The sequence below is a fragment of the Psammomys obesus genome, unplaced genomic scaffold (genome assembly GCF_907164565.1).
Source record: "Psammomys obesus unplaced genomic scaffold, mPsaObe1.curated_primary_1811, whole genome shotgun sequence".
NCBI lineage: Eukaryota > Metazoa > Chordata > Mammalia > Rodentia > Muridae > Psammomys > Psammomys obesus.
The window spans coordinates 6,617,347-6,630,645 of record NW_026596088.1 but is presented as its reverse complement, the minus strand read 5'-3'; the positions used below and the strand labels follow the sequence as shown (position 1 = coordinate 6,630,645).

Here is a 13,299-nt window from a genome sequence, read left to right as displayed (position 1 = left end):
TCTTTCTTTCTTTCTTTCTTTCTTTCTTTCTTTCTTTCTTTCTTTCTTTCTTTCTCTCTTTCTCTCTTTCTTTCTTTCTTTGTTGTTTTGAGACAGGGTTTCTCTGTGTAGCCTTGGCTGTCCAGGACTAGCTTTGTAGACCAGGCTGGCCTCGAACTCACAGAGATCCACCTGCTTCTGTCTCCCTGAGTGCTGAGATTACAAGTATTAAAGGCAGGTCACCCTGCCTGCTTTTTGTTTTTTCTTTTGATGAGGGCTCTGGGGGAATCAAACTCAGGTCGTCATGATTGTCTGGCAAGCATTTCTTATTAGCTGAGCCGCCTCCCCATTTAGAAGCCTTTGCATGTTTGCTTACTTATTATTTATTTGCTTCTTTCTCTTTGTAGATGGCTCAGTTTCATGGGTCAGTGCAGAAAAATTATGGATTTTGGGCAGATACATGGTTCACCTGTCATTTGAAGAAATTATGGAAATTAGTCCTATAGAAGTAAGTTAGAAAGGTATATTTTTATGTCCTTATTGCTAATATGCCTTGAATGAAGAGTGCTCTAAACTTCCCACATTTGTTAAACTACCCTGTCCTGGAAGTTGTACACTGACCTCAGCTCAACCTAGCTCTACCTTTTAAACCAAACTCTCAGAACAAAGCCTCAGAGGGTCAGTGGTGGAGTTGTATCTTAGCAAAGAAGAGCTAAGGGGATAAAAGAATCATGGCCAACTGAGAGCTTTGACAGGGCCAACAAGATATTGAAGGGAACACTGGCTATGAACCAAGACTCACGTAAGGGGATTTTTTTTTTTTCTCAAGAAAAGCCAAGGACAATAGTTATCGAGTTTCCAGTCCTGGGAATCCTAAGCTCAAGCCAAACTAGCGGGAATTAATGGTTGCTTCTATTAATAGTGATTTCTATTAATAGCTACTTCAGCAGGGGCAATGATTAGATCTGAGCTCTGGACTTTACAGAGGAGAAATGTTTGTGGCTCACGTTACTTGACTTGTCAGTCCATTTGTCTCTTTCCTTCTGATGTTGACTCAATGGAATTAAGATCCCTTGGGTGTTGTGACTTTGAAATGTAGCCTCTGAAGAACGCTCCGACAGAGGTTCCTAAAGAGCAGGGGGCTGGACTCCATCAAAAGAAAAGTAAAGAGCACAGGAGCCCTGTCTTTCACCTTGAATCACACAACAGCCTGCTTCAGAGAATAGTCCACCCAACCGAGCATGAGGGTTAGAAAACCCAAGGCAAGGCTTGGTTCCTCTTCTATCACCGTGATGTGTGGATGTGCGCGTTGCCATGGTGCCTGTCTCAGGGCCCAACGACAGCTTTCAGCTGATTCTTTTCTTCCAAGAAGGGTTCAAGAGATTGAACTGAAGCTTGCATGGCAAGCACCATGACCTGGTCAGCCATCTTGCCAGCCCTGGTTCCTCCCTTTTACCTACGAGGCTAGGAGCACATCAGACATCTCCAGCTTTCAGCCTTTAGGAACTGGGGGGTTTCTACCATCAGGCAGCCGTGGGCAACTTCTTATGACGTACAAATATAGAGAGGGGTGGGTTTACACAGGGTCAGAGTCTATAATCCTCAAGGGAGGATGTTATGGTCATCTACACATATTACACATTTGTGCACATTTACATATGTGTACAATAGTGTGTGTAGACCCAAAGTCAGCGTCAGATGTCTTCCTTGACTGCTCTTCAGTTTTTAAAAAAATTGTTACTTTGTTATTTTTGTTTGTATGGTGTCTTGCCTGCATATATGTCCCTGTACCATTTGCAGTGTCTGATGCTCACTGAGGCCAGCGAGAGCATGTAATCCCCTGGAATTGAAGTTTCAGAGGGTTGTGAGCCCCCACGTGGATGCTGGGAATTCGACCTGGATCCTCTGGAAGAACAGCCGGTGCTCTCAGCTGCTGGGCTCTCAGCTGCTGGGTCGTCTCTTCAGCCCCTGCTCTCCCCGTTGTTTATGTGGACAGGGTCTCTAGCAGAGCCCCGAGCTCATCTAGTCTGGCTAGTATAACTAAGCAGCTTGGCCCTGCGGTATCCTGTCTCTGCCTCTGAAGTGCTGGGATACAGGACACTGCCTCTCCCGTCTGATTCTTTATGTCACTTTTGGATATCTGAATCCTTTCCCTCACGCTTGGACTTTACCCGCTGAGCTGTTTTTCAAGTCCATTGAGCACGTTTTGAAATACAGAATTAGAGTGCATTAACATCTAGAATGCAAAGTCCATTAGAAATAGGAGGTAAAACCATAATGAGTCATATTGTAGTATAAAATGAGAGTGTGATGCTCTTGGACATGTAGGCAAAATGAAGCAGGAATAGCGTCTGAGCAATACGCTTAGTACTCTGTGAAATATGTATGCTACACTTTATATCTTGCAAAGAGGACACACACTCTGGCCATTACCACAGGTCAAATTTGTTTATCCACTTCAAAGATAATTTTTATTCTTCAAAGCAAAAAAAAAAAAAAAAATCTGTGGATTGCACTGTCTGCCCTCAGCACAACAAAGGTAGGAACACGTGTACAAAGATCAGCTTTGAAAACTTTCAACCACTGGGATATTAAAAAGTAACACCTCCCTGCCCAGCCTGGTGGCAACTGCAATTCCCTTAAAGCTGGGCATGGGGGGGGCACTCCTTTTATCCCAGCACGTAGGAGGCAGAGGCGTTGCGTCTATGTGAGTTTGATGGCCAGCTTGGTCTACGTAGTGAGACCCTAGCTCAAAACAAACAAGTGAGGCAAACAAAGCAAATAACCCTCGAGCTAGACCTCCCATCTGACCCAGCTACAGTACTCCTGGGTACTGCAGGGTCAGTCCTCACAGAGACACTTGGACGTCAGTGTTCAGTGTAGCGCTCTACAGCAGTGAAGTGATGGAACCAGCTAGATGTCCAAGAAGAGAGGAGTGGATGAGGAAAATATGGTCCTGTATGCACAATGGGCTTTCAAAAAATCTTCTCACCTTTGTTTATGTGCAGTCAGTGGGACTTTTTACTCCTTAATGATATTGTATTAGTATTGAAGAATTTTATTGTATTTTGACTGTCTTCACCTTCTGTCCCCTGGCACACAACTTTGAGATCGCTATTTTCTTTTGTCTCTCTCCCCATTAAGTCCAGTTTTACACAATGGAAAATTTCAGCCAGAGAATGAAGTTATGTTGTTTGCAGGAAATGAATGCAACTGGAGATAATCATATCAAGCTAATTAAATCAGTCCCAGAAATACAAATATGCTTTCTTTTGTTTATGTTCCCAGATTTGGTACAGATACATAAAACCATGTGTGTGTGTAAGACATGAAAGTAGAAATGAAATGTTTAGGGAACAAATGGGGTAAGAGGGGGAGAGGTGAGAAAGGTGAGAGGTGGGGGCTCAACACAGAATATATATTCATAGAAACATCTTTGTGTAACATGGAGCCATGTACAATGAGTATATACACTGAACATTTAAAAAAATAGTAAGTGAAGAGAAATAAAGTGAGTTGAGAACTGGTAGCACATAAGCATACGGCTGAGATGGGCACAGCACAAGCGGCCAGGATAGGTCCCCACTGGGTCACTTGACCCTCCTCACTGATCTCACCCATCTTCCCATCCTTGTCTACCAGATTGGGCTGTTTATCAGCTATGACAACGCCACCAAGCAGCTGGACATGGTGTATGATGTCACCCCTGAGCTGGCCCAGGCATTCCTGGAGAGGATCCGCTACTCCAGCTTTGACATGAGGAATGTATCCACCATCCACAGGCAAGGATGGCCCTGGACCCTCTCGGTATTTGGTCTAAGGGCTGGGGAGGTGGCTCAGTGAGTAAATGCTTGGCAAATGAGTGCAGAGACCCGAGTTAGATTCCCCAGCACCCAGGTAAAAAGCTGGGTGTATCCGCGTGCACACGCACACACACACACTCAGATGTGGACAAATGCAGTCTACATACCAGCTATCTTGGAGTGACCACAAATCTGGGGTTCCCAGATTTGTGAGGATAGTGTGAGAATAGTCCCACACTTCTCTGCATTTGAAGAGAGGAATTTGCTTCCAAGGACTTGACACCCTTCAAAAATGTTTGAAAAGGGAAAGGGAACAAATCCTTGAGCACCTCGTGGAGCCCAAGCATTTTCTGTCACCTCCCCTGTGCCTCTTCCAACCCTGAGCTGGAGCTAGGCCATCTTCAGTACCCAGGGTGCCATTGCAAGGTGAACACGGCATTTCCATAAGTTGGGGCAAGTGTTGGAAGCAGCTGGTGGGTTCCTGTGTATGAGAGAATCTTTTGTTATCATTAGGCTATTAGAATCTGTTTAGAATCTTGTCATGGTACCATGATATTCATCTCTAGCCATTTCTAGTCATGGATGCCTCACCTTGGAGGGAGGGAGTGGGTCAGGCAGGGGGGGAACTGGTGAGGGGATCTGTTCTAGTCTGTTTTTTGTTGCTTTGATAAAATACCAAGAGCAAGCTGGCGGTTTATCTCAACTTACAGATTGTAGTCCAGGGTGGGAACTCAAGGCAGGAACCTGGAGGCAGGAGCTGATGCCGAGACATGGAGAGGTACTGCTTATTGCCTTTGCTCTCCATGGCTTGCTCAGCCTGCTTATAGAACCCAGGACCACCAGCCCAGGGACCGCACCATCCACAGACTTGCCTACAGACTACCCTGATGGAGGCACTACTGAGGTTTCCTCTTCTGAGGTGACTCCAAGCTTGTATCAAAAAACCCAACCAGTCTACCGTGTTCTCTCCATCCTCTCAGAGTCCTGACTGTCACGGCTCTTCTTACCTTCAAATCTTTCAGATGAATCCTTCCAGAGTGAGTGTTCATTTGGAACTATGTCACAATCTTCCCCATCCATAATAAATTTCACCCGCTAGGGTGGACCCTGTTTCACTATTTTACACACACACAAATGTAACCTGGTAATTAGGGGACATGGACCCAGAGCTAGACTTCTTGGTTTCAATCCTAACTCTGTTCCTTGAGAGTTGTGACCTTGGCCTCATCATCACCTCCATGAACCTTTGAAGGACATTCAAGATGGAAACTACAGGGTTGGGGAGATGGCTCAGTGGGTAAAGACACTAGCTATGCAAGGGTGAAGACCTGAGTTTGAATCCCAGTGCCCACATAAAAGCAGGGCAAAGAGCATGAGCATCTGTAATGCCAGCTCTTCTATGGAGAGATGGGGGAGGCAGAAACAGGAGAACCCTCAGAAGCTTATGGGACACACAAATGTGCACAACATGCACACACATGCTCCTACCCATGAATAATAAAAAACCCGCCCATAACATCCACAGATTGCAGACTGGCTAAACTGGGTCACTCGCATGTCCGTTTCCTTCTATACATGTGTGTGTATATGCATGGTCAGAATGCTTGGAATCCACCGTGAGCTCCGTGGTTAACCATAGCCACCATGGCTCCCAGAACTTGATCCTCTTCCCTAACTGAGGTTCTGTGTCTGTTGACATCTCTCCCTCAGTCTCTGGTAACCACCATCCTACCCTTCCTGTCTGTAGCTTAATGATCTCCTGTGTTCATGCCCAAACACGCCACTATTATTCTGAGAGGGCTGAACCAGGCTGCTTGCGGTCAACCAGCTGGTCTGGCTACCCTGAGCAGGACATCTTCATAAGATCTCTTAGAACAGTCACTTCCCGGTGGCTTAGTACCCACTGGGAAGACTCATCACTGGTTCTACCTGTCCTTGCTTTCATAGTCACCCTCATTCCCGCATCATCATATTTCCCATGATGCACTATGATGACGGAAGTGAACCTAGTTACTAACTCTTCGGAGAGACAGGCTCATCCTGTCCTGTAGCTCACAGCATGTGCTGCGCTGCTGTATGCAGCTACCTGGAAGAGGAGTCAAGTGATTCACCAGAGGCAAATATCTCACAGAGCTGGCCTTCAAACTAGTTGGCCCGAGTCTATGACCTCACCCCTAGAGATACTGCTCCTAGCTAGAGCAGAGTTTGAGTCCCTCTGCTCCTGCATTATTCTGCCTGTTTCTTTCCTTCTGAAGTCTTAACATCATCGGTGTGGGTAGGCGGTAATGCATCCTGGGAACAGAGCTGCCATTCAGGGTGGATTGGGGAGGATTTTGGCGTCCTCCTTTCCCCGTGTTTGCCCTCTTAGGAGATGAGGTGGCCTAGTTGGATAGATCTAGATTTAAATTCCAGCTCCATTACTTGGGAACAAATTCCCTGATCCTTCTGGGTCTCAGTCTTCCCTTCTGTGAAATGGGATTATATTAGTTATTATATATTGTTATTTTTCTTGTTGCTGTGATTAAAAAAAAAAAAAAACTCAACGGAAGCAACTTAAAAGGAGAGTTTCAGAGGGGAAAGCCCATCATGGCGAGGAGCACATGGGGACGGTGCATAAAGCTACCGGTCCTTACACCATGACCAACCAGGAAGTTGAAAAGACCAGACTATAATCCTCAAATATCTGCTCCCTGTGAGCTGCCTCCTCCAACCGTGGTTGCCACCAGCTGGAGATCTCATGAGCCTGGGGATGACATTGCACATTTAACCCATACCCCGGGCTATTAGAAACCATTTTGTTTGTTGAGGGGTAATGTGTAGGAAGAAGCAGGTGAGTGATGGCCTCTGTGTTGACATGGCTTTCATTGTTTGGATGGTGGGGAAGGGTCCTGAGGCCCTCAGCTCTGAGCAACCTCACCAGTCCCTTATCTTCTCACGCAGGTTGGGGCTGCTGGTCTGTTTCTATGACGATCTGGAGCTTCTGGACGCCACCCTGGCCCAGGTCCTTCTCCACCAGATGCTCAAGTGCAGCCGCCTCCAGGGTTTCCAGGCTGGTATCCAGAAGGTGAAATGAGATTCGGGTCACTGTGTGTGTGTGTGTGTGTGTGTGTGTGTGTGTGTGTGTGTGTGTCCGTCCCCTCCGTCTTGGTCTCACCAGTTTGCCCGGCTTTGAGAATGAAAACACGTTATTAAGCACTCTAACCTTGGCAGTGACATCTTCGGTCCTGGAGGGGAGGAGTACAGGGAAGAATGGCACAAAACAGGGCAGAGACAACATGGAGGTGTGGAGTCTCTATCAGAACAGTCGGGGCCGACTGAAGCGAGTGGGAGGCTCATCGGAGAATCTCAGCATCTGGGTGGAACACAGCCTGTCCATCTTAAGAGCAGATCCGCTCGGGTCTGGGGAGAGGCCAGCAGTGCTGACAAGTGGCTGAAGGACCGACAGAGCAATCGTAGAACAAGGAGCTCCACAGGAGCTCTGTCAGGCTCCACGCCAGGGAGTGACGTTATTGAGGTAGGGGAAAGGCCTGGCCTTGCCATGATTCTAAAGATGGTCAGAGCCCCAGCAGGGTAGCACAGGCCTGTGATCCCAGCTACTTGGCAGAGTAAAACAGGAGGCTCAGAAATTCAGGGTCAGCTTGAGTAAGACCTTGTCTCAAAACAAAAACAACAACAACAACAAAAAAACCCCATATATGAAAAGGCCTTAAGGATATAGCTCAATGGTAGGATTCTTGCACTAATTGTGGGTCCCTAAGTTTAACCCTGAGAACTGGAGGGGCAAAAATACAGTCACCAGGGCAAAGGCCAAGCTCAGGATCTGAGTTTGATTGCCCAGAACCCACAAGGTGGCAGGAGAGAACTGACTCCTGTGAATCGTCCCCTGATGGCTGCTTGCATGTTGTGGCACTTGAGCGAACCGCTTCTCCATCAATACTCATTCATTATACAAAATAAAAGTCTCCAGTTGATTCCAGCATGGCAGGATGGAGGTGCTCTGGATGAGCGTCTACTATTTACTGAGCATCTAGACTTGTTTCTGGTCAAGTTAGCAAATACAGATGGCGCCCCCGACCCCTGCCTCCATCCTTTTCCCTCTCAGTTTATTTCAGTTTTTCAGTGAAGTCTGGTTATGCAGCCCTGGCTGGCCTCCAATTTGCCATCCTCCTGCCTCAGCAAGCTGAGTGCTGGGATTTCAAGCCCATGTTACCATACCTCGCTTTCTTATTTCTACATTTTTTCCATTGAATTTCAAATCATTTTTAAATTAAAAAAATTAGAACCATAACAGAATACTATTAAAAGAAAATCTTGGTGAAGCCACCAGTAATTCCTCAGCAGTTTTTCCACACATAATTTCAACTACCTTGTTATAGCTATCATCTCCTGTCATGGTCATCTCTCTGTCAAGGCCTGTTTTTGTGCCCAAGGAAAACGTGGGGGACACCTCTGGATCACTGGGAAACAGGTTAGGGATGCAGAGCTCAGCAGTTCTCAGGCTTGAGGGCTCACTGGGTTCACTCCTTAAAATGCACGCCACTGGGTTCTGTGCGACCCGCTCTGATCCCTCAGGTCTGGCTGTGGTCTGGAGTTAAGCATTTCTAGCCACGCTGTGCTGCTGCTGCTTCCAGTGAGCAGGTGCTGAGAGCCACCACTGACTCCTCCCTTCCTTCTGTGGCTTGGGAACGCACAGCTCTGGGGATGGGAGCCTGCTGACGTGACCCTGAACCGGTTTCTTCCTCTTAGCTTTGCTGCCCCCAAGTGGCGGTTTCAAGATTGCAGCTTCAAGGGTTATGCATGTGCGACCTGAAACGAATGTTGCTTATACAAATTCACGTGTTGAAACAGGTCACTATCCTCATGCTTTACAGCCATCTGTCCATCTATCTGTCTATCTATCTGTCTATCTATCTATCTATCTATCTATCTATCTATCTATCTATCTATCTATCTATCTATCTATCTATCTATCTATCTATCCATCCATCCATCTATTTAGTTTTGCTTATTTCTTGTTTCTGTGTGCATGTTTCTGTGTGTATATATGTGACGTGATGCCTATGGAGGTCAGAGAACAACATCTGAGAGTCAGTTCTGTTTATCCACCTGTGGGGTCTGAGATCCAACTGAGGTCATGAGGCTTGGTGGCGAAGAACATCCACCTACTGAACCATCTCACTGGCCTCTCATTTTCTTTGTACAGAGGCTGAGATGCAGTTGGCGAGTTTATTACCTTCCCTACCAGAATCATATGGGAATTCTTGACTAATTATGGAAGTGTATTACAACAAAAATAATTGTTAAGACAGTCTTGGAAACATGCAGACATGTATAAGATATGATTTAAATGGAAATGTGGAGCATTAAGTAGTTCTGCACATACTATAAATCTGTAAGAACTTTTACACAGTATGTTTCTAAAGGCATAGGACCAACTGGACAGATAAACACCAGCTTCCTTCTTCCCTTCCTCCCTCCTCTCCCTCCCTTCTTCCTTCACCTCTTCTTCTTTCCTCCCCCTTGCTTCTTCCTTTTTCCTTTCATACCTCCTTCTTTCCTTCCCATTTCTCCCTACTCCCCCTTTCTTTTTCCACTTCCTCCATCCCTCTTTCTCCCTCCTTTTTCCTTCTTTCTTCCTTCCTTTACTCTTTTTCCTTCCCCTTCCCCCCCTTTCTTCCTTCCTTCCTTCCTTCCTTCCTTCCTTCCTTCCTTCCTTCCTTCCTTCCTGCCTTCCTTCCTAAATCCACTTCCTTCCCTCCTTTGGGATGTGTTCTGTGACTGAGTTCTATGCTCATTTGATCATTTCCATAGTTACTTTCATGAGTCTAGATTTTCACTTTATCTTTCTTGTGCTGCTAAGAATTATTTTTTATGTAGATTACACATTACCATGAAAAAGCCCCTGGGTAGTTCACAAAGAAAAGCAACCAAATATATGGATATAGAGCTCAAAATCACAACAGGAAGAAAGACACTACAAAATGTGGTGGAGTCACAAGGGAATATGATTCTTCCTGCCCTGCTTAAAGGTTGAGTTAACAACACATTAATATTTAAATGAAACCCAAAGTGAATTTTCAGAACATGAAAGCTAGGCCTGGAGGATGCATTTTCAGAGAGCCAGTCACTGTCTAGCCATGGCCAGGAATCCCTTGCTTTGTAGTCCCTGGGCCTGAGTCTAGGGAGAGTCCTTACAACCAGATGTGTTTGGAGGGAGCTGCTGCCTTGTTTTCTGTCAACACCCATACCGGTTTGTTATCTCTCCAGCTCAAGGCCAACCTCCTGAACATTGCCACAGTGAACCAGACCCTCAACGAGACCCTAGGCTCTCTGTCAGATGCAGTTGTGGGTCTGACCAGCAGTCAGCTGGAATCCCTCTCTCCTGACGCGGTACACAGCGCCATCTCTACCCTCAACCAGGTTACAGGCTGGAGCAGAAGCCAGATTGTCGTGTTGTCTGCCAAATACCTGGCCCAAGAAAAGGTCAGCTGGAACTTTCAACTTTCCTGGAGTGCATGAGGGCCAGCGCAATGTTAATCAGGTTGCTGTAACCAAATAACACAGAGTCGGTGGTTTAAACACCAGGAATTTCCTTCTCATGCTTTTGGGTAGCTTAATTTCGAGGTCTGTTGTTTTAGCTGTAGACAACAGACATCTTTCTGTGTACTTATGTGAACTCTGTGACAGCAAGCTTGCTCTGTCTCTGTCTCTTTGTGTATACATGTATGCTCATTTGTACAGGTATGTATAGAGGCCAGAGGGATGTTGAGATGTCTTCTTCAAGCATTTCTCTACTTTGTTTTACTCAGACAGGGTCTCTCATTGAACTTAGAGCTTGCCATTTTAGCTAGACTGGCCAGACAACAAGCCCTAAGGATCCACCCGTCTCTGCCACTCAGCCCAGTGCTTTTTATGTGGGTGCCTGGAATACAAACTTAGGGTCCTCACGCTTGTGCAGAAAGCCCTTTGCTTACTGAGGGCCATCTCCCCAGGTCTGGTTTCTCTTCTGGTAAAGGCATTAATTCTGTCAGTTCAGACCCTTGCCTAACTCTAATTTTCTCATGACTTAGGGTTTCTATTCCTGTGGTAAAACACATTACCAGAAGCAATGTGGGAAGAAAGGGTTTACCTAGCTTACAGGTAACAGTTCATCCTTAGGGGAAGCCATGGCAGGAAACTGGAGACAGGAACTGAAGTAGAAGCTATGGAGGAATGCTTCTCATTGGCTTGCTCCCCATTGCTTGCTCAGCCCACTCAGGACTACCTTCCTATAAGGCAGTACTACCTGAAGTGGCCTGGGCCCTCCCATGTCCAGCATCAATCAAGAAAATACCGGAGAGACTTGCCTATAGGCCAATTGAAGCATTTGCGAGTCCTTTTTCCCAAACGACTCTAACTTGTGTCAAGTTGGCATAAAACTAACCAAGGTATCTCATGACCTCATTACAACCCAACACAGGGGTTAGGATTCAGGGTATGTATTTTGGGGAGGGCACAAACATTCTCTCCGTAACCATCAGCACACACAGCAGAAGCATCTATACAGAAGATGTGTTGAGGAGGTGACTTGTCATCTGCTTGTTGTGTGACATGATGCAATCACTTAATATCTCTTCATCCTAGTCCTTCTATTTATGGCTAAGAATAGCACCCTCCCTCAGTACTGCTGCAGATTACTTGAGCACTGCCCAGGGAGGTGAATGAGCATGGGGAAGAGGGGACAAACTGTGAACTCATTGATAAAGCTGCTACTCAGCTGTGGACACTTGTTGGACACACACCCAAAATCTTCTATGTTCCTATGGCTTCAGGACACACCTCCTAAACTGCATGTTAGCCAGATTTCCTTGCCTGTGGCAGCTACCCAAGAGAACCAGGCTGAAGGAGGAAAGACTTGCTTTGCTTTGTGGAGTCAGGGATTTCAGTCTGTGCTCAGCTGGCTCTGTTCCTTTGAGTATGAGGTTGCACAAAACATCATGGCAGAAAGACTGTGTGGAAGAGTAGGCTGTTCATCTCAAGGTGGCCAGGAAGCTGAAATCTTTCTGAAAATACCCTAAAAGCCATGTCCAGAGCGTGCTTTACTAGTCTCTTAGGTATCTCTCAATACAGGTTGGCAGGCAGGATTACCCATCACACGAGGGTCACGTATGATGCTGTTTTGTCTCAGCCTTGGGCTTCGGGGAGGGAACTGTGAGGGAAGAAAGTCCCATTTGGAGGGCAGGAGCTTTGGTCCACACAGTAGCTGTCCTTCTAGACCTTCTTATGAGTTGTCTTTATGTTGGGTCTAGTTAAAAAGTCTCCAGAGCCCCAAGATTTGGTTCCTAAACACGTAGGTATTCCACACTATTAGCTACCTTCTAGGATGTCAACAGGCTCTTGACAGTTGATTTGGGACAAGTTACAGTGTAACAATAATACCAAGCATTTATGAAGCACTTACTGTATTCCAGGATCTGGTCTAAGCGGGTTATTCATTTAGTCTTCCTATCAACCTAATGAGCTCATGGGGTTAACAATCTTCACGTCTGAGGTTATTCACGTGGGACACAGAGAATGTAAGGGACCGAATTGCCATTGTCACAGTGGGAGGGAAAGGCAGGGGGCAGAGCCCAAGGCATCTGTTGTAGAGTCTCTTTATGAATGCTATCTCCAACATGGCGCCATGGCCACTGAACTGGCTAGTTTTTGTTTTATGTCAACTTGACACAAGCTAGAGGCATCAGAGAGGAGGCAGCTTCAATTGAGAAAATGCCTCCGTAAGATCTGGCTATAGGCAAGCCTTTAGGGCACTTTCTTAATTAGTGATTGATGGGGGAGGCCCCAGCCCACTGTGGGTGGTGCCAACCCTGGGCTGGTGGTCCTGGGTTCTATGAGAAAGCAGGCTGAGCAAACCATGGGGAGCAAACCAGTAAGCAGCAGCCCTCCATGGCCTCTGCACCAGCTCCTGGCTCCAGGTTCCTGCCCTTTTTGAGTTTCTGTCCTGACTTCTTTCCCAAGCCAAATAAATATTTTCTTCCCCAACTTGCTTCTTGGTCATGGCGTTTCATCACAGCAGTACTAACTTAGCTAAGGCAACCAGGGCTCACAAGTTTGTTCGCTTTGTACTCAAGGCCAAGGCCAGCACTCATTTTGTTCCGCTAGCCTTCATTTTGAGGCTCTGAAGACCTTGGATTTTCCTGGACCTTGATTGAGGCTCTGGGGGTCCATGATGACATTTTCTGTGCAGGGAGCAGAGGGAGATTGTTTCATTGCCTCCTTGTTCTGGACAAAGAGGCTCATCTCTTTTCCCAGCGTCAAGTAGCGAAAACAAAAGCTGATTAATGGCTCAAGGGTTAACACTTAAAAAAAAAAATTATGTTCACCATGGGCTTGCAAAGTATAGCAGTCCACAGCAGAGAGCTTTAGAACGGCCTTGTGTTTTGATATTTAACAGTTTTTTCCTGATAAAAGAAGGGAAGTTATGGGTGTCTTGCTCCCTGGTGGATCCCTTGGCTGTTGGCCCCGTTCCCCCCAAGTA

At 46.3% G+C, this 13,299-nt stretch overlaps 1 protein-coding gene across 1 annotated transcript in view; it reads left to right on the top strand.

Annotated features, from left to right (window-relative positions):
- Otoa (otoancorin) overlaps positions 1-13,299 on the top strand; it is a 62,707-nt gene that overhangs the window by 13,203 nt on the left and 36,205 nt on the right. Inside the window, exons 9-12 of the mRNA XM_055627696.1 lie at positions 387-487; positions 3,622-3,761; positions 6,723-6,846; positions 10,050-10,265. Of these exons, the coding sequence (XP_055483671.1) occupies positions 387-487; positions 3,622-3,761; positions 6,723-6,846; positions 10,050-10,265 (581 nt within the window). The remainder of the gene's footprint in view (positions 1-386; positions 488-3,621; positions 3,762-6,722; positions 6,847-10,049; positions 10,266-13,299) is intronic.